Source organism: Rana temporaria, chromosome 2 (assembly GCF_905171775.1).
Source record: "Rana temporaria chromosome 2, aRanTem1.1, whole genome shotgun sequence".
NCBI classification, from domain to species: Eukaryota; Metazoa; Chordata; class Amphibia; order Anura; family Ranidae; genus Rana; species Rana temporaria.
The window spans coordinates 244,695,974-244,717,346 of record NC_053490.1 but is presented as its reverse complement, the minus strand read 5'-3'; the positions used below and the strand labels follow the sequence as shown (position 1 = coordinate 244,717,346).

General features: G+C 40.5%; 1 protein-coding gene across 1 annotated transcript in view; it reads right to left on the bottom strand.

Moving 5' to 3' along the window:
* Positions 1-21,373, bottom strand: part of LOC120926622 (dynein beta chain, flagellar outer arm-like) — a 533,844-nt gene that overhangs the window by 498,583 nt on the left and 13,888 nt on the right. The window contains 11 exon segments of the mRNA XM_040336739.1: positions 1,743-1,978; positions 2,211-2,375; positions 6,324-6,446; positions 8,089-8,167; positions 9,032-9,135; positions 9,418-9,585; positions 13,276-13,395; positions 14,996-15,227; positions 16,678-16,866; positions 18,831-18,955; positions 20,660-20,768. Of these exon segments, the coding sequence (XP_040192673.1) occupies positions 1,743-1,978; positions 2,211-2,375; positions 6,324-6,446; positions 8,089-8,167; positions 9,032-9,135; positions 9,418-9,585; positions 13,276-13,395; positions 14,996-15,227; positions 16,678-16,866; positions 18,831-18,955; positions 20,660-20,768 (1,650 nt within the window).

Genomic DNA, 21,373 nt, shown 5'->3' with positions numbered 1-21,373 from the left:
TAAGACCCATCTACGTACTGCTTTTACTGTTTATATGAGATGACTATATTTTTAGTGATGGGTGCGGTCAATGACGAAATAAGAAACAGCAGCTCCTGTCGATCTGCTGTCAATAGACGAAACCTACTATGACTAAGGCCCCTTTCACACTGGAGCGTTTTTCGAGCGTAATTCGAGCGTATGCATGTTCGAGCGTATACATGTAGCACTGTCCCCTATATATACATATTTAATCATTTTAGCTGCTTGTCTATAGATTTACTTCTGACTCAATGATGGGTTTTCGAGACTGCTTATATTATCTTGTTATGTGTGTCAAACAAATGTGTTAACATTACAAAGGTTCCTTACTAGATATTGCCATACTATTGGTCACTGCTACTGGTTAACTCTATTAAATATAAAATGAAAAAAAAGATATGCATGTCAACTCAATTATGTGTCAACAAGCACTAGACACCATGCAAGTGTTGGTAATAAAGAAACCGCTGTAAAGACATTCAGTGTTAATGATAAATGAGCTGTACTCGCTATCATGGATCTGCATGACTATTGATATAAATAAATGTCTGTTATTCAGGCAAACGTATACTTAAAGTGGAGTTCCACCCATTTTTTTATGTTTGTCTGTGCTGCATGCCCTAATCTCATAGTGTTCAGAATGGACAATTTTTTTTTATTTTGTTGCTTGTAAATACCTTTATTTTGTAGTCCTTCATTACTTCCTCCTCCTTATTAGCCTAGGCTATTAAGTCACAAGGCTATTCGCAAGGGTTTCTGGGATAGGCATCATGTATCCCAGTAGTCCTTGCAAATAGCCTATTTGCATAGAGAAGGAGCGGCAACTTCCTCTGACACTCCTGTTGCTATGGAAACCTGGCTGAAACCTATTACATCGCTTGTGCAGCACTGAGCATGTGCGAGATCTGCAAGGCTGAAATCCAGGAAGTCATACAGTCTGGCTTCATGATGCCCACACTTAAGATGGCCACGGTCTATTTCTAGATTATAAACTAACTAAATGCTCTAACAACCTAACAAAACGGACCTTAGTTTACAGACTAACTTTACTAGACTACATTAAGCTTGTGTATTACAGGGGTATTTATATTTAAAAAGTGAAATTGTGGGTGGAACTCCCCTTTAATATAAAGGAAGCACAGTGTATCAGTGGTCAGCACTTCCACTTTAGAGCACTAGGGTCCTAAGTTAGAATCCAAACCAGGACACTACCAGTATGGAATTTGCATGTTCTCCCTGTGCTGTAAATTTCCTTACACACACACACACACACACCAAAGGCATGCTGGTATGTTTATTGCTCCTAGTATGTAGATACATGCATGTGAAATAGGGTTGTAAGCTCTTTAGGGGTAGGGATGATGTTATTGTACAACATGTAAAGGGATGCATAAATAGTTGGCACTATATGTACCTGTAATAAATAGTGATATTGAAATGATCATGCACTGTATACATAAAAAGAAGGATATACAATATAAAGCTAATACAGTATATATCATTATCAGTACACATTTCATTTTATATATATATATATATATATATATATATATATATATATATATATATATACTCATCACTGAAATCATTTTTTTTAGTTTATACAGTACATCTGTTGCTCTGATCTACAAACTAGAGAAAAATCCAACAGAACAATGTGGTAACAGAGAATAAAAATAATCACATAGCGGTACTTGAGAATACTAGCTAAGGGGCCATACTTCTGTTTCATCATTAATTCAGTAGTGGAGTAGCTCCTGCTGGAATCTCGACAGGTGAAAATGTCAAGGTTTGCTGTGCACCATAATGCTGTGAGCCCACTAATGAGCTTGTAATTATTTGTAACAATGCTGAAGCTGTTATAGAGATCAGTGCAGATGTAGGAAGTAGAAAATTCAATATAATCAGTGCTCTCATCCATGCTCCAAGTGAACAAGCTCATTCCATCTCTCAGAATCTGCAGAAAGAAAGCAATCACTGTGAAATTGATCTACTTATGAAATGGGAAAAATAAATTTAGGAGTAAAAAAGCTCATAAATAGCTTAGTGTTAAACGAATAATTATTTACTTCAATCGTAACAACACATAGAAATAAGTATGCTAGTTAAAAGTTAAATCCTGAGGAACTAAATGTCAAAGCCTTTCTCGCCAAACATTTTTAGAACATATGAAAAGTAAATAGAAGTACCTCTGAGATCTTTAACAATTTTTTTTCAAATAGCGCCATCTGCTGGGATGAGATTGACTTCATAACTTCATTATACTTTGAGACTACTGTTTCCAGCCGGGTAGACATCATTTTTAGCCTGTTTGTTTCCATGTTGCTTACAAGTGATCCAACTTGTTCAGGGAGCTATAAAATGACATAATTCTGTTTATGTATAGTGTAGCTGTTTGATAAAATAAGATATTCCTAAGCAGCGGTTTAAAGTTAAGATTCAGTAATACAGGCAGTTCCAGGGTTACAAACAAGATAGGTTGTCTAGGTTTGTTCTCAAGTTGAAATTGTATGTAAGTTGGAACAGGTAAATTTATTAAGTGTTTTTCCAGCAAAAAAATATATTTTACGTTTTTTGGATAGCATAGGGAAGGGTTAACATCCCTGTAACGTTTGTGTTGCTGTCTGTGCCCCTGATCAGAAAATTTCACCTCACTTTCTGTCCCAATGACAATTGGAGTTAGAAAATTTTCGGTTGTTGTGGAAACAAGGATTGGTGATAAAGCATCAGTGGAGACACATTTTTTTTATGATCACTCTTATGCCCTGTACACACGATCGCTTCGTCTGATGAAAACGGACCGATGGACAGTTTTCATCAGACGAAACGATCGTGTGTGGGCCCCATCGTTTTTTTTCCCATCGGTGAAAAAAAATAGAACCTGTTTTAAATTTTTCTTATGCCGCGTACACACCATCACTTTATGTGATGAAAAAAAACGACGTTTTTAAAAACGTCACTTTAAATGACCGTGTGTGGGGGAAAACGTTTTATGTCTTCTGAAAAACGACAAAAAAAAATTGAAGCATGCTTCAATTTTATGTGTCGTTTTTCAAAACGTTGTTTTTTACTTCACAGAAATTGACCGTGTGTAGCAAAAAACATTGTTTAAAACAACGTTTTTACACCCGCGCATGCCCAGAAGCTAGTTATGAAGCGAGCTTTAATGGAAAAACGTGGTGAACGTAACCTCGCTTTGCTAGAACATTGTGAGAAAAACGATGGTGTGTAGGCAACTTCGTCTGAAAATTGAAGTTTCAAAAACGTTGTTTTTTACTTCACTGAAAATGTCGTTTTTTTTCATCACATAAAGTGATGGTGTGTATGCGGCAAAATGGTTAAAAAAACGATAGAAAAAAACGATCGTCTGTGGGGAAATCCATCGGTCAAAAATCTACGCATGCTCAGAATCAAATCGACGCATGCTCTGAAGCATTGAACTTAATTTTTCTTAGCAAGTCGTAGTGTTTTACGTCACCGCGTTGGACATGATTGGATTTTTAACCGATGGTGTGTAGGTACGACTGATGAAAGTCAGCTTCATCGGATATGCGATGAAAAAATCCATCGGTTTAGATTCCATCAGATATCCGATCAAGTGTACAGGGCATAACAGTGAATTTCCCTATCTAGGGGTAAATTTCCTCTCATTTCCTGTTGTCTCCCTCCGTCTGTAAGCATCAGTTGTTTGTAAGTTGGATGTTTGTAGCTCAGGGACTGCCTGTAATTGTTATAATCTAGAATGCAGAAATGTTGTACCATTTATACTATATAGAGTGGGTACAGAAAATATTCAGCCCCCCTTAAATTTTTCACTCTTTGTTATATTGCAGCCATTTGCTAAAATCAGTTCATTCAAGTTATTTTTTTTTTCCTCATTAATGTACACACAGCACCCCATATTGACAGAAAAATACAGAATTGTTGACATTTTTGCAGATTTTTTAAAAAAGAAAAACTGAAATATCACATGGTCCTAAGTATTCAGACCCTTTGCTCAGTATTTAGTAGAAGCACCCTTTTGATCTAATGCAGCCATGAGTCTTTTTGGGAAAGATGCAACAAGTTTTTCACACCTGGATTTGGGGATCCTCTGTCATTCCTCCTTGCAGATCCTCTCCAGTTCTGTCAGGTTGGATGGTAAACGTTGGTGGACAGCCATTTTTAGGTCTCTCTAGAGATGCTCAATTGGGTTTAAATCAGGGCTCTGGCTGGGCCATTCAAGAACAGTCACAGAGTTGTTGTGAAGCCACTCCTTTGTTATTTTAGCTGTGTGTTTAGGGTCATTGTTTTGTTGGAAGGAAAACCTTCGGCCCAGTCTGAGGTCCTGAGCAGTCTGGAGAAGGTTTGCATCCAGGATATCCCTGAACTTGGTCGCATTCATCTTTCCCTTGATTGAAACCAGTTGTCCTGTCCTTGCAGCTTAAAAAAAAACACCCCCACAGCATGATGCTGCCACCACCATGCTTCACTATTGGGACTGTTTTGTACAGGTGATGAGTAGTGCCTGGTTTTCTCCACACATACCGCTTAGAATTAAGGCCAATAAGTTCTACCTTGGTCTCATCAGACCAGAGAATCTTATTTCTCACCATCTTGGAGTCCTTCAGGTGTTTTTTTTAGCAAACTCCATGTGGGCTTTCATGTGTCTTGCACTGAGGAGAGGCTTCCGTCGGGCCACTCTGCAATAAAGCCCCAACTGGTGGAGGGCTGCAGTGATGGTTGACTTCCTACAACTTTTTCACATCTCCCAACTGCATCTCTGGAGCTCAGCCACAGTGAACTTTGGGTTCTTCCTTACCTCTCTCACCAAGGCTCTTCTCCCCCGATAGCTCAGTTTGGCCGGACGGCCAGCTCTAGGAAGGGTCTGGTCATCCCAGATTATGGAGGCCACTGTGCTCTTAGGGACCTTAAGTGCAGCAGAAATTTTTTGTAACCTTGGCCAGATCTGTGCCTTGCCACAATTCTGTCTCTGAGCTCTTCAGGCAGTTCCTTTGACCTCATGATTCTCATTTGCTCTGACATGCACTGTGAGCTGTAAGTTTCCTATATAGACAGGTGTGTGGCTTTCCAAATCAAGTCCAATCAGTATAATCAAACAGTATAATCAAACACAGCTGGACTCAAATAAAGGAGTAGAACCATCTATCTATCTATATATCTATCGAGAGAGAGAGAGAGATTAGGATAGATAGATAGATAGATAGATAGATAGATAGATAGATAGATAGATAGATAGATAGATAGATAGATAGATAGATAGATAGATAGATGATATTTAGTTATAAAGGGTACATAGTTGGCTGAGTCAGCCTCGAGCCCCTGGTTTCCCATACTTCCTGGATATGCCTACAGTAAGACCCCCTCCTCCTCTCTGACATAACTGCTGACTCTGTTAGGTGTGTGTTCACCTGAGGGTATGGGGTTCTACCACCTACTATTTATGTTCCAGCTCATCCTGTTGCATTCTTCATGATATAAAACTAATTTAAAAAACAAACAGGGAGATTAGGGAAGAGTGAGGACCACTAAAAATAGGTGAAGATTAGGGAATTTAAAGTGATTGTAAAGTCTCATTTTTTGGGGGGGATAACAAATATGTTATACTTACCTGCTCTGTGCAGTGGATTTGCACAGGGCAGTCTGGATCCTCTTCTTCTCGGGTCCCTCTTCGGCTCTCCTGGCCACTCCCTCCTGAGCAGCTTGCTAGGGAGCACCTGAGCAGAGTCACAACTCCGTTCATCCATTCAGACACGGAGCTGCGGCCGTCCCCTTTCTCTTCTCATTGGCTGGCTGACTTTGATTGACAGTAGCAGGAGCCAATGGTGCTTCACTGCTGTCTCAGCCAATGAGGAGGGGAGTCCCGGACAGCCTAGACATTCCTACAACATCAATGGATCTAGAGGGCTCAGATAAGTATTATAGGGGCAGAGGGGGGCTGCTGCACACAGAAGGCGTTTTATCTTTATGCATAGAATGCATTAAGATAAAAAAAAACTTCTGCCTGTACAATCACTTTAAGTTCAGATATTTCACCAATAGAGCTCCATAAAGATATAAAAAACTGTTCATACATGAGAATGGATTTACCGAGCCTAGTGAAAAAGGCCTTTTATCAACATCACTTATATTACTAAATACCAGATTTATTACCAGCGGGAAAGAATATTTGAAACGACAGCTCTGTAGATAAAACTAGGAAGCTGTAATAAGGGGCAGATGTCTGTGTAATATTATAGTTTAAAGTGGAAATACATCTAAACACTTCTTTATACATTCTCCTTAATAATTAACACCTTTACCTTCATTGTGAAAGGTGGTTTTGAGAAGTATTCTGCTTCGCGTAGATATGCCAGAAGATCTGTGTTAAGATTAATCTCTATTGTACATAGATATACTCCAGAATCATGCATCGATGCAGTCTTCTAAAATACAGAAAAAGATAAAACATAAAAAGTTATATAAACAAAAATAAACACATGCAGCATAAGATATTTATCGGGATTTGTGTTTCCTTTGTTTTGGTTCTTTGTAAAAACATTCAAAGTCTATAAATTTGGACATGTCACCATCTAAAGCCAAAGTGATTACAGTAGCAATGTATTGCCTTAAAGTATATCAAAAGCACAAACCTCTTTTAGTTATAGAGTGTGACAGGGTTAGAAGCTCTGTCTCGTATTTATTGCTGTCTTTTTCCCTTGTCACTAAAACAGGAGGTGAGGGGAAATTTTCCACACAACTGTCTAAGGCAGGGGTGTCAAACTCAATTTCATTGTGGGCCGCATCAGCATTATGATTGCACTCAAAAGGGTTGGTTGTATCTGTAAGATTAGATGTCCAGCACATCCCCTCCCCTTACATTAGATGTCAAGAGCCACCCCACCATCAGTTGATTCCCCGACTCTCCCTTACATCACAGTGCACCCCCTTTCCTTATGCTGCTGCTGGGAAGAAGCTGGATGCAATGATTAAAAACCGAAAGTAAGGGTCTGGAGGAGGACCAGCTGGAGCTCTCCTGCAGCTGCAGGAGAGGTGCGAGGGCCACATGAAATGGCCTGGAGGGCCGGATTCGGCCCACAGGCCTTGTGTTTGACACCTGTGGTCTAAGGGATGACGTTTTTATTACTTCGACAGGACAGGAAATAAAAGTGATTCTCCCAAGCATTCACCCCAACATGACACATAGGGAAACAACATAGGCGTGCGCACAGGGTGTGCCAGGTGTGCCCAGGCACACCCTAATCACTCTGTGCAGCACAGATTCCCCCTACTGCACTGGCTCCCATCTTTCCCCCCGCAGCACTGCCAGCTTCCCTCCTCTACTATCGTCTGTTGCTGCCTGAATGTTTTAGGAGTGGGGAAGGGGCCAGTAAATATGTAATTTACCGGCCCCTTCACTTTCTGAATGAACAACGTGAGCGATCGGTAGTATGTGTTTGATCTTCGGGTGCACACTCTAATGCAATAGGTTGCGTACAACTATGGGCAACAACAAAAAAAGCCTGAGAGTTGTTCTAGTCATTCCCTACTCTGTCTAGAACTAGAACAAAAGCTTGGGCTTTAGCTATATATCAGTATGATCCACCATAGACCATAGATTTTCCTCCAAGGGTGTCCTGTTCTCTCTAGCAGTAGAAAAGCTCCAGATTCCAATGTGACCCCCTCCCCAGCTTGACCAGCTAGTGCAGGGATAGGCAATTAGCGGACCTCCAGCTGTTGCAGAACTTCAAGTCCCATGAAGCATAGCAAGACTCTGACAGCCACAAGCATCACACCCAGAGGCAGAGGCATGATGGGACTTGTAGTTTTACAACAGCTGGAGGTCCGCTAATTGCTTAACCCTGAGCTAGTGTATGTGGCTCAGTAATGGGGAACAGGGCATTCTCTTTTCTTGCACAGATATTTTAAAGCATTGGTTACATTTATTCCAAGAAAATGAAGCATGGCATAATAGGTGTCCGACCATTGCAAGCCATGCTTAAATCAGATACATCACTATATGTAAAATCACTTTACTCAAAATATGAAAAACAATTAAGTGAAAACTGTGTTAAATAATTAACTTACAAGCAAAGGAAGCTTTAGGGAATCATTGATTTCTTTGTTCACAGCTGAAACCCATGATGTCACCACACTAGTCTCAAACCTGTTATGTCCATTTGAAAAACATTACACAGTTTAGATACATTGTATAAGAAGATCATTATTATAAGAAACAGTACTGAATAAATAATTAACAGATACAGGAATTTTCCACTCTGCACAACTTGGCATATAGGAAATTATTCAACCTTTTTCACCAAGACCCCCATGGACATGCTCACTTGCATAAGCCCACATTTCTACATTAGGCTCAGGAAGAACAGTAGATTCTATGTATATTCTGGGATGTTAGAAAACGCAATAAATCATCTGACCGAAGACGATCTCATGGCTTTAAGTCAAATAAACATCAGTGGTTTCTTGGAAGATTAGGTGAGCCTACAGGTCACACACCTGTATCCAATGCCTATTGCTTCCCTTAAGCTAGGTCAAAAGGTATGTAGCACCTTTCTCTATATCATAAATTCCAGGTTGTGCACTCATGTTTATGTGACAACCAACATACAGTCAGACCTTGGATTGCAAGCATAATTTGTTCCAGAAACATACTTGTAATCCAAAGCACTTGTATATCAAAGCATTTTTTTTTACAGGGTATAAAAGAGAAGAGAGGCACCTCTAAGTGTAGCAATAAGTTGCTAAAAGTTGTACCTTCATTAAGTGTAACCATATTGCTACACTTGGAGGCTCCTCTCTTCTCTTTTATACTTAGTTGTGAGTGTGACATGACGCTACTCTTATATCAAGACATTGCTTGTATATCAAGGCAATATTTATTAAAACATTTTGCTCATCTTGCAAAACTCTCTCAAACTAAGTTACTCTCAAACCAAGGTTTTACTGTATACTGAGACATGAATACTCTAAAATAACATCTGAGTAACCATGCTGTCTAATAACAGTGCACCTTTCCAGCTCTTCTGATATCTCAGTATAGATATGTCTCATTTCCCAGCCCATGTCTCCTTCAAGAGTGATAGGTGATACTCTCTTCAGATTTACCATAGGACCCTAGAAAGAAAGATACTTTTAATTAAATTATGAATTACTTTAGGCGTACATTTCTGTATATGTATGCAGTATGTTAGATAGCTAATATCTTTTCTATAAATAAATGTGTTATGTTGAAACTTTCACTCTGAATTGAACTCTCTTATTGTTAACCACATATCATATATGTGAGTTATTAAATCTTAAATATAAAGTTACTTGGTAACATTTCTTTATAATGGCTGTCAGCGACAATCACATTGACAGCATTATATAAAAAAAAGAAAGAAAAAAGAAACTTACAGAAATCCTTGCTCGAAGTCCCTTTATCCATAAAATATTGCTGATTGTAGGAGTCAAATTAATATGCAATGGTGGATTATGTGCAGTTTCCAGATACATGGCCTTTACTTGATGAAGTTCTTCCATAAACATGGTATACAATTGGAGATCCTTATCCTTCAGGTGGTCCTAAAAAAATATACAGAAAAACATGTCAACACTAGCAAAAGCTTATTTTCCATTTATTCAATAATTATTTTGAAATATAATTTTTTTTTAATTTAATGTTCACTTGAATAAATTAATACAAATTATTACATTACAAATTGCATACTAAAATATTATAAAGCTGCAAGACAGAGCATTTTCCACTAGAAAGCAAATCCTATACCTTCAGACTGGTCTGCACCAAACTTCCCAGATGCAAGCAGATCATTCTACAGTAGATTTTTCAAGCTGACGCTAATCACCAGTTTCATTCAAAACAGCAGGGAGAAACATTCATTTAAAAGCTTCACAAATGGGCTGATGAGACCCTTCAAGTAGCACATCTTCCATTCAGACCACATCATATCTGAGACAATACAGTGTATGATGGGCTTGAAACTAGTCCTATATTTAAAACTACATTCTCTATAGACAATCTGGGAAAACTTAACCACTAAAAGTGGTATCTAAAAATAAAGATAAAAATAAAAAAAATATTATTACCAAAAAAGATGCAATTTTCCCTGATTTTTTTACAGCATGTTGCCATTTAAAGCTGAAGTTAAAAAGAAAGGGCCAGATTCACATACATTTGCGGCCGTGTAACGTAACCCGTTTACGATACAACGCCGCAAGTTTCCAGTTTTAGTGCCCGATCCACAAAGCACTTACCTGGAAACTTGCGGCGGTGTATCGTAAATACGTCCGGCGCAAGGCGGGCCAATTCAAATGGGCGTGTGCCATTTAAATTAGGCGCGCTCCCGCGCCGGACCTACTGCGCATGCTCCGTTTCGCAATTCCCGTCGTGCTTTGCGTGCAGTGACGTAATTTTTTCGAACGGCGACGAGCGTAGCGTAATTCCGTATTCCCGGAACGGCTTACGCAAACGACGTTCATTTTTAAATTTCGACGCGGGAACGACGGCCATACCTTAGACAGCAATACGTTTGCTGACTAAAGTTAGGGCACCCAAAATGACGACTAACTTTGCGACGGGAAACTGACTAGCGGTGACGTAGCGAACGCGAAAATCCGTCGTGGATCGCCGTAACTCCTAATTTGCATACCCGACGCTGGTTTACGACGCAAACTCCCCCCAGCGGCGGCTGCGGTACTGCATCCTAAGATCCGACAGTGTAAAACAATTACACCTGTCGGATCTTATGGATATCTATGCGTAACTGATTCTATGAATCAGTCACATAGATAGAAACAGAGATACGACGGCGTATCAGGAGATACGACGGCGTATCAGGAGATACGCCGTCGTATCTCGTTTGTGAATCTGGGCCAAAATCTCTATAGCTGGCCTTCCAGCACTATGGACACCACTGTATCCTGGCCTAGGACAACAAGGCAGCAGGGCAGCACGAAAAGAGTCCCTGCCGGCTTGCACTACACTGTAAGGCAAATTAGTTGAGTGCCCCAATAAAGTGTCCGCACTACTTCCGCTATGCCGACATCCGGCATTACACAACTGTGAGGGGGGAGGCTCTTTTTTTGACTGTCCTACCATCTTGAACCACAAACCTTCCTCACTGTGCTATATGTTTTCCGCTGCACCATTGGCATGGTTATATCTTCTTAGTCCTCTCCATAAAATTATCAGAAATTTGTGCTTAAAGTAGAACTATAGGCAACACTTTTTTTCATTTTGGATAGAGTAAGGGATGGTTATATCCCCGGTCAGATTATTTTTTACCATCCCTGTCCCATTGCAGAGATTTCCCTTCCCTTCCTCCACCATAGCCAAACAGGAAGTGAGAGGAAATCTATGCAAATTAGGGGAATCCATTGCCCCCCAGGCCCTCAGAACTAGTTTCCCCACTCAAAAATTTCAGGGTGGGTCTTAAACAACAAGGGGTGTGGCCTTGACAGGAAGGGATGGGTCATATTTCAATTAGGGGGTGCACGAGTTTAATCAGGCCTAGGGCACCACAAAACCTAAATACATCACTGACTATGGAGTTAATAGCTCTAAGCATAGGTGCCACAGTGCAGTACAATATCGCAAGTGATTCACACAGGTATTGCACTGCAAGTCCGTGCGGTGCAAATTGAGCCATTCATTTTGTATACCCACCAATGCATTACAGAATAATTTTCTCTGTGTGACTATATTTTGACCAACCAATTGTGCCTAAAAAGTCCAACAACTTGCCCCCAGTTACTTCCTTTATCATATATATCAGGACGTGGCACACTTTCACACCTAAATATCCACATGTACACTGCATGTGAGGATATTTTTCATCCCCTTTACCAATGCATTACAATTCAGGCAATCACACTGCATTTTGCAAGCAGTTTTAGGGTGTTGTTAATATAACATTGACACCTGAAGCCGATTGCATGAACGCCATGCGATTTCAATGCTGTGCGGGAAACACACAGGATTCACCGCGTTTCCTGCACCGAAAATATGTGAACCGAGGCTGAGTCTTCTATTGGAAAAATTAAAGGAAGGGTTACCACACTATGATGGTAAAGTCCCCACACTGAGCAACCCAAGGATTATTAAGGCAGGAAACTGGACTTGCTGGAATGGTTAAAAATGCACTTTAATGGTATCAAAAAGGTCCCAATAGAGAATGTAAAATCCAACTAATGACACGGTACAACAATATACAGTCCCACCACACCATAAAAACAATATCATTTAGTAAGTACATCCGGACCGTATAGCCGTGTGTGCGGCTTCCACATGGGTAGCTCAGCAGTATACAGAGTAGGCAGCTCACATGGGCCCGGGACTTCCCTGTTCATGCAACTAAAACAGAGTTACCTCTGGCAATTGCTAGTTTGCATGAAAAGAAATTGCATTTAAAAAAAATGCAGTTTTGCCTGTAGCTTGTCCTATGTGGTGAATAATTCATTCAATAGAACCTACTACTGATGGAATGAAATAGGACAATTGTCAGCCTTAATGCGTTATTGGAAACAATTGTGGCTCATATGAATTAAGCAGATGAAAACTTAGGAAAGCAGCACTGTCATAAGCCGAGTCCTCCTCTGATAATGGACGGATATAAAGTTCATGCATTCAGTCAATACCACAATGATAGTGAAATAAGGAGCGAGCCAATCTTACTTAGCCTATTCGGAACTTTCAGGCTTGCCATACATCAGTTGCCTTACCGTTTGGACCGGGGTGGGAGGTCACCTGCAGTCCTCGTGGTTCTTTTCAAACATGGAATGCAAGATATATGTCCTGTTTAGATCACTATAAGGCCCCGTACACACGGTCGGTTTGGTCCCCTGAGAATGAACCGAAGTTAATTTTCATCGGACCAAACCGACCGTGTGTATAGGCTATCGGTCTGTTTTCCTTCGGTCCAAAATTTTAAAACATGCTTCAAAACCGAACCGATGGACCGCTGCCCCATCGGACCAAACCGATGGTTAGTACAGAAAAGCATCGGTTCAAAAGCCGCGCATGCTCAGAATCAAGTCGACGCATGCTTGGAAGCATTGAACTTCGTTTTTTTCAGCACGTTGTGTGTTTTACGTCACCGCGTTCTGACCCGATCGGATTTTGAACTGATGGTGTGTACACATATCAGGCTGTATGGCCACTTCAGAGGTGGTCCGATGAAAACGGTCCGACGGACCAGTCACATCGGTTTGGTCCGACCGTGTGTACAAGGCCTAAATAATGAGTTATCAAAATACCTTAACAATATCTCTTCTGCTGACACCTTCAAACACCTCCAGCAGCCTGAGCTGGGATGCAACCGTTGGACATTGGTCAAAACTGCTTCTAAGAATATTTCCAAGTTGATGTTCCAGACTCTGCAATAAAAATATTCCACACTCTTAATGCCTTTTTCCAACATACCATGAAATGGAGTAATCTTTTTTTCTTCCCTGAAGACTATTTAGAACCCACCATATCATAGCACATCATGCACATAATGTTGTTTTTTGAGTGTCACACTCATGATTACATTTCAGATGTCTGCGATGGAACAGTAGTCCACACATCTCCATGAATTACCTGAGCAACATTACCTCCACCACCAGGGCCGATCCTAGGCAGGATGCACAGGGTGCATTGCACCCAGGCGCCTACAGAGGTGGGGGCCCTGAACAACTAACAGACTCTCTAACAGAAGCCCTCTCTGTGTCCATCCCAATAAAGTACTCTGCTTCTCTTCCTGTATTTTGTTTATTGTTAAGAGATCATGTAAGGATCCCAGATTAATGAACACTTCATGGGGGAGCGTCATTGCCATAGAAACATTTGTAAAGGGGAGGAGTTAGTAAAATTACGACGCCCATGTGGGGGCGCCAGAAATATTTCTGCACCCAGGTGCCTGTGACCCTAGGATCGGCCCTGTCCATCACAATGTCCAGCATGCTCTTCATCAGTCTCAGACCATCTTGACAGGCAATGAGGATTTGCAAAGCATAGTAGCCATTATTAACCAATCAGAAATCATCTACTTTAATGTAAGAAATATGAATTCTGCTTGGCTGCTATTGGTGATTTGCATACCGCGCTTAAAACTGTTCATTGATGACTGCAGATGTTCTAAAATGTACAGTGCTGCTTAGGCAATAGTGCACAATTAAGTGGATTAAATAGTACTGAAAGAACAGCAGTAAACTATAAACTTGGGAAAGTGAGGGGCAAGGTTGGCAACTTCCCTGTTACTGCATTGCCTGCAACTTCCCTGTTACTGGCGCTTGATTCTTCCCACTGCAGCCCATCAAGTTCTCGACTGCTCATACAAAGGGACTTTATCATGGAATATAAAATGTGTGGAATCCACTGTTTTCTCAGTTCACATTACCTAGTGAAAGCAATATCTATATATCTATCTATCTATCTATCTATCTATCTATCTATCTATCTATCATAAAAGGAAACATGGCCAAAACACAGCCTACACCAGGTTGTTTTCATGTAGTCCTCACAGAGCAGTGTTTCTTAACTCCAGTCCTAAAGGCACCCCTACAGGTCATGTTTTCAGGATTATCCTCAGATGAAACGCTGTGGTAATTACTAAGGCAGTGAAACTAATCAAATCACCTGTGCAAAATAATGGAAAGCCTGAAAACATGACCTGTTGGGGCGCCTTGAGGACTGGAGTGGAGAAACACAGTCACAGAGCAACACCACCCCACTTACATTGCTGCTCTCACAACCTTTCCGACAATTGGGCTCTCACCGCCACCTGGGACTTGCTATCCCCTTCCCCACAGTAGCTGTGCTCAATCATACTAATCTAGTGGCTGTACTGTACTGTAGGCAGGGAAGTCCTGTGTGCAGACAGAGCTGCCCAGCAGAATTGATCATGCATGATTTTATCAAAAACAATTACAAGTGATATAATTCGTCCCCAATTTTCTACAATGTATTACAAAAGGGACTGAGAGATAAACTTACCTTAATCGCAGTTCTTAAATCAAAAAATGCTTTCTGAAATGGATTATTTTTGTCAATGATAAAAATATCTTTAACTTGGCTAATAAATGCATCTTTGGCCAGGCAATATGAGTTCCAGATATCCTGTACCATAGCATCCAAACTTGAAGTGCCAGCACCTCCTATTGCGGTTACAGCCTTTAATACCTCAAAATGCTTCATGGTCTCCACCAAATCAAGTACGTCATTGCATCTAGTAAGAAAAAAAGAATGCTTCAGCACAAGTAACATATATTACAATGCACAATAATGAAACTGATTAAACACTACGGCCTAGATTCACAGAGACCACAGCGCAAATTATGTCGCCGTAGAGTAACCCATGTACGCTACGGCAACGCAGCGCAGAGAGGCAAGCATGGAATTCAGCAAGCCAGTGCTCCCAACGCTGCGCCAGCGTGGCGTGGGTTTAAAGGCGTAGGCCGGCGTAGGTGGAAGTGGGCGTGACCCATGCAAATGAGGCGTGACCCCCATGCAAATGATGGGCCAAGCGCCAGACAAGTACTTATAACGATCTGCGCATGCGCCGTGACGTGGACGCATCCCCCTGCGCCTGCTCACAACCACGTCGGAACAACTGCCTAAGATACGCCGGATCACTGCGTACGCCGTGAACATAACCTACGCCCAGCCAGACACACGTCCGACGTACAATACTGTGTTCCCTGGTGCAGACCTTTGCATGTCTGCTGCTGGGTTGCACCTCCTTTATGGGGCATAACTTTACGCCGGACGTACAACTTACGCGCACCTCTCGTAGCCTGCGTCGGGCGCACGCAGGTTCGTAAATCGCCGTATTTCCCTCATTTGCATGCTTGAATAGCTAATCAATGGGAGCGGCACTATGCGCCCAGCCTAAATGTGCGCCCACCCTACGCTGGTGTAAGCAAGTTACGTCGGCAGGGTGAAGCCTATTTTTAGGCGCATCTCTGTTTGTGGGTCTTGCACACAGATACGACGGCACACATTTGCACTTAGGTCGCCGTAACTTGTTATACGTCGGCGTAAGTGCTTTGTGAATCTGGGCCTACGTATTTACAGGGTCATTTATTAAGCCATGAAAGGTGAAACACAAGGCAAAGTCTAATAACCCAGTCAAAATGTATTCATCCTAAATGAGATGACACAATAACAGAAAACATGGCAGATTGCTGACATAACACTGTATTGCATGGTAGTTCTTTAAAGAGGCTTTTTTTTTTTTTTTTTCTTACAAACGTTAAAGCCAAATTCCAGGCATAACTTTTATGTTTTGTTTTTTTAATAAACTTAGGAAGAGTAGATACTTTGGTTGAGCTTTTGTTGTTGCCAGTGACTCTGTTGGGGAGATTCCACCTCATTTCCTCACCCTGTGGCAGCAGAAATAAATGAGGGGAATAGAGATTTCCTATTTTCCTTTCTTAATGGGAGTAAGGGAAATTCTCCCAAGTGGGAACACAAACCACAAATTAAAAAAACAACATACACTAGATTCTATCCCTTTCTCATTCTGTCTAAAGCTAAAAAACCTGACTGGAGATAGGGTTTAAATGGGTGTTTACATTAAGATACTGTATTCACACTCACATTCTAACATCAATGATAATAAATAGTGAATATCCATTACCAGGGATTTTCCTGATTTTCTTATAAAGAGAGCTCACCTTTCCATAAACATATTCATATTCTGGAAACAAGTTGCATTGTACAGAGGCCAGGGAGAATCTACCCATTTGGCATCTTCTTCATCCTTCAGATTTTTATCATTCATGGAAAGGTCCCTTCCATAAACTCTTGGAATTGGCACTTCATACATGGTAATGTTACAAACAGTTTCTGCTGCTTTCTTGGATCTGCAAAGAGTAACAGCACTCAATTAAGGAATCTCAAGTTTTACTACACATTATGGAGTGTTTTATGGAATCAACAGCACTCTATTTTATGTGAATAAAAAAAAAACACTATTTAAGGGGGTTGTCTCTTAACCTCCCCGGCGGTATGATTATTTCAGAAAAAAGGTGCTGAAAGCGGTACCATTATTTGCATGGAAATTTGGCGTTTTATACTGTAGGCCTGTAGTTTTTAGGAATAACTCACTTAAATCTGACCAAACAAGAGTCTAATAGGCATCCCGGGTATGACATTTTTATTAAAACAAAATTATAAATTATAATAAATAATTATAAATAATTCTAACAAATAATAATATAATTCTAATAAAAATTATTCAATAATGTAATCAACTCAAAGTCACTGAAATTTGCTCAGTTGCAGAATTGTTGCTGTCATTATTTTTTTTTATGACAAATTTCCCCACAAATCGCTATCGCACAATTCTGCAAGTGATTATAATTTATTATCGCTGTTTTCTAGCTGCTCTAAAACCATTTTTGACATAAAGGGACACTTTTGGTTGCTATGGACAATATACAGTTTGCAGGGAGAAAGAACCGTTTTTATTATATAAAAGAACATGTAGGGCACTGAACAGACCACTAGGGACAAGGGGGGTGTGTATTTTTTACATACAGTACTGTAATCTATAAGATTACAGTATACTGTACGTAATGTGTTTGTTTACTTTTTTTAATTTGGCGCCGATCTCCGCCCCCTGTGCGTCGTAACGTCGCAGGGAACGGAGATCGACGGCACACAGGGACACTGTGTGAATCGAGCGAGGTCCCGCTCGCTCACACAGCACGGTGGCATCGCTGGATCCAGGAACAAGGTAAGCCAGTGCGCGCTGCAGGCTCTGCATAGCTACCCCGAGCATGACTCGGGGATACCGATTTTAGCACAAAAAATCCACCCCGAGTCACGCTCGGGAATACCACCAGGAGGGTTAAAGTTAGCCATATGTGAAGAATTAATAAATAAGGATCTGTACCTAGCCATTGCTCCTCCTTAAAATGTCACAGTTGAGCAGGACTGAAGAAGGAAAAAAAGCTTTACTCCCATAATGTAAGAGGACCTTCCAGTATGTACGCTGTGCTGTCAGCAACCATACTTTAGTTAAGAGGTTATAGGCACCAGCAAGAAACTTTTTAAAGAGTCATCCCATTGATAGCACATAAGCTGATTTTTTTGTTAATTTAGGTATGATGCTAATTGGTTTTATTCGCCCTTTTTAGTACAATTTGACTCTTTTCTCAAGCACACTGCAGCAAGGTAGCTTTCTTCATAATGGCATTAATGCCTCGTACACATGGCTGGACTTTCCGACGAAAAAAGTCAGACGGGCTTTTTTTCTCGGAAAGTCCGGCCGTGTGTAGCCTCCATCTGACTTTTTTTGTCGGAAGTCCGACGGACCTTAGATAGAGAACCTGTTCTCTATCTTTCCATCAGACTTCCGACGGACTCACGGCGGACTTTTGCATGGTCAAAAGTCTGAGGCCTCGTACACACGACCTAGTTTCTCGGCAAAAAACAGCAAGAAACTTGCTGGGAGATATTTTTTTGCCGAGGAAACCGGTCGTGTGTACATTTTCGTAGAGGAAACTGTCGAGAAACTCGACGAGCCAAAAAGAATGCATGTTCTCTATTTCCTTGACGGGAATGGAGAAAATTGACTTGTCGAGTTTCTCGACAGCTTCACAAGGAACTCGACGAGCAAAACGATGTGTTTCGCCCGTCGAGTTTCTCGGTCGTGTGTACGAGGCCTGACCGTGTGTACAAGGCATCAGTGTCAACCTGTGGTTTTCATGACCACCAAGAAATGAGACCGCAGATAAGTTTATACATGTACATTGTAGTTTTAAATGTAGTTCATTCATGATTGTCCCAAAATAGTGTGCTATGATTTACATAAATAATTTACTTTGTTAAGCTGCCATTTTCCTCCATCTTCAACATATTGAACTCATCAGCTTTGATTTTTACATCAAGGTAATTTCCACGAAAGGTTGCACACATTTTTAAAGCTTCCTTTAGCAAACTGTATGCCTGTAATATAAATAAGAATGTACCGGTATATTTTTTTTAAATAAAAAAACATTTATAATATGCATAATATGAATAATATACTGTAGTCAAAATAATAATATGAAATTGGCCAGGGTTAATTCGTATTCCCAGCAACTCAATCCATATACAGATAACGCCCTACCCTTTTGCATATTAGTCTCTGGTAGATATAATGAAGATCAACCCACTTTTTAGTAACTAAAATCCTTTTCTTTAAGATGTGCCCCTGACAATGATTCAAAGGTCATCTAAATAGCAGTGCTAATACGATGACAAGAATGGTATACATGGACCCTCACCAATAGGGACCCATACAGATCATTCCCTAATGTGATTAGATGGCTTGTGTATACCTAAGTACAAAAGCTTCAATAAATGACAATTAAAATAGAGTAGTGAAAAAAATGAATAACCAAGGTTAATACTGTGACATAAAAAAGTGCCATGTGCAATAAAAGGTGCAAAATATAAAAATAAGGGAAATGTAAACATAATAACATTATGTGCTCATAGCCCCATAGCAAAATCATATATGAAAACAGTGGAATAATTTAAGAGGAAAAAATTCAAAGTAGTGTTGTAGAAAATTCCCAATAGTATAAATAAAATGTTTGGCCCTACAAAAAACAATTTACAATTACTTTTTTCTATATTAACAATATATTTTACTTTCCGTATAAATGGGTGGAAGGCATCTTTTGCAACAGGTAGAAAAGAGATCTTCAACAGGAATTGTCTGTTCTAGCAGTTGTGATAGATTGTGTCGAAATAGGACTGCACATTTATCAAGAAAAAAATATATCAAAGGTAACTGAAATGACTAAAGATTCAGAGATTTATCTGACTGCACATTTGTAAAGCAAGTTTTTGTCTATCTGGAGTCTGGACATGTGTCTTTTGCACCCTGTGTAACTTAAATTAGAGACTATGGGCCAGATTCAGATACATTTACGTTGCTCCACGGCAGCGTAACGTATCCCATTTACGTTACACCGCCGCAGGTTTACAGCGTAAGTGCCTGATTCACAAAGCTCTTACCTGTAAACTTGTGGCGGTGTAACGTAAATCCGCTCGGCGCAAGCCCGCCTAATTCAAATGGGGCGGGCACCATTTAAATTAGGCGCGTTCCCGCGCTGAACGTACTGCGCATGCTCCAACGTGCATTGTGCTAAATGATGTCGCACGGACGTCATTTGTTTAGACATTAACGTAAATGGTGTCCAGCTCCATTCACGGACGACTTCCGCAAACAACGTGATTTTTTAAATTTCGACGCGGGAACGACGGCCATACTTAACATGGCTTAGAACAACTAGGGCTCAGCCCTAATTCTACGCGGCGTATCTCGACGGAAACAACGTAAAGTTAGATCGACGGGCAGCGTGGACATTCGGGAATCGCCGTAACTAGTCATTTGCATATTCTACGCCGACCGCAATGGCCTCGCCACCTAGCGGCCGGCCTAGAATTGCATCCTTAAGATCCGACAGTGTAAGTCAATTACACTTGTCGGATCTTAGGGCTAGCTATGCGTAACTGATTCTATGAATCAGTCGCATAGTTAGGACGGGCGGATCACAGAGATACGACGGCGTATCAGGAGATACGCTGTTGTATCTCTTTTGTGAATCTGGCCCTATAGGCCTGTACAAAGATTTGCAGGAAATATACTGATTTTCTTACCTGAGTATTCTGAAGCAAATTGTTTCCCAGCAGACCACAAGCTATCTGAACCACTTCATTGGACATTAGCTTAAGCAGGTTTACAAATACTTTACGTTGATGATAGTATCTATAAAAAAAAAAACAATTACATTAGAAGTATTTAGTGATCATGCATGCAATTATATATCATAAAAAATAGAAAAAAAGAACACAAATAAATAAAAAATATTTTTGCAACATTTCATGACAATTGTCTCTTATTATCGCAAGACTAAAAAAGACCAATTTAAATGAAGAATTTTTACTGCTACCTGTTAAACACTAAATTATTGCTCCACATGACAGTCTGCATTTTATGCCAGTGTGGAGTCTACTCAACACTGCAGAGAGCACTCCATGACTGGAGTAAAGGCTACTGATAATTATGTATACAAGTCACTTTTAACTTGATGTCAATCACATTCAATTGCTGACAGGATAAGCTCTAGAAAGGTAGAATGGTTTGGGGATGGTATATGGAAGTTTATAATACTGGTGTAATGTATACAAACAGTAATGGGAAAAAGGAAGAGACCAACAATGGGGGAGATCAGGTAGGTGGTAAGGGACACAATTCACTAAGAGGTAATGCAGGGTATATAACTTTTCCTTATCTTGGATGACTCACTTTCACATCTATAATGTAGCTGGATAAGTATGCATTCTTATCTGCGAATGCACCTGACACTGATT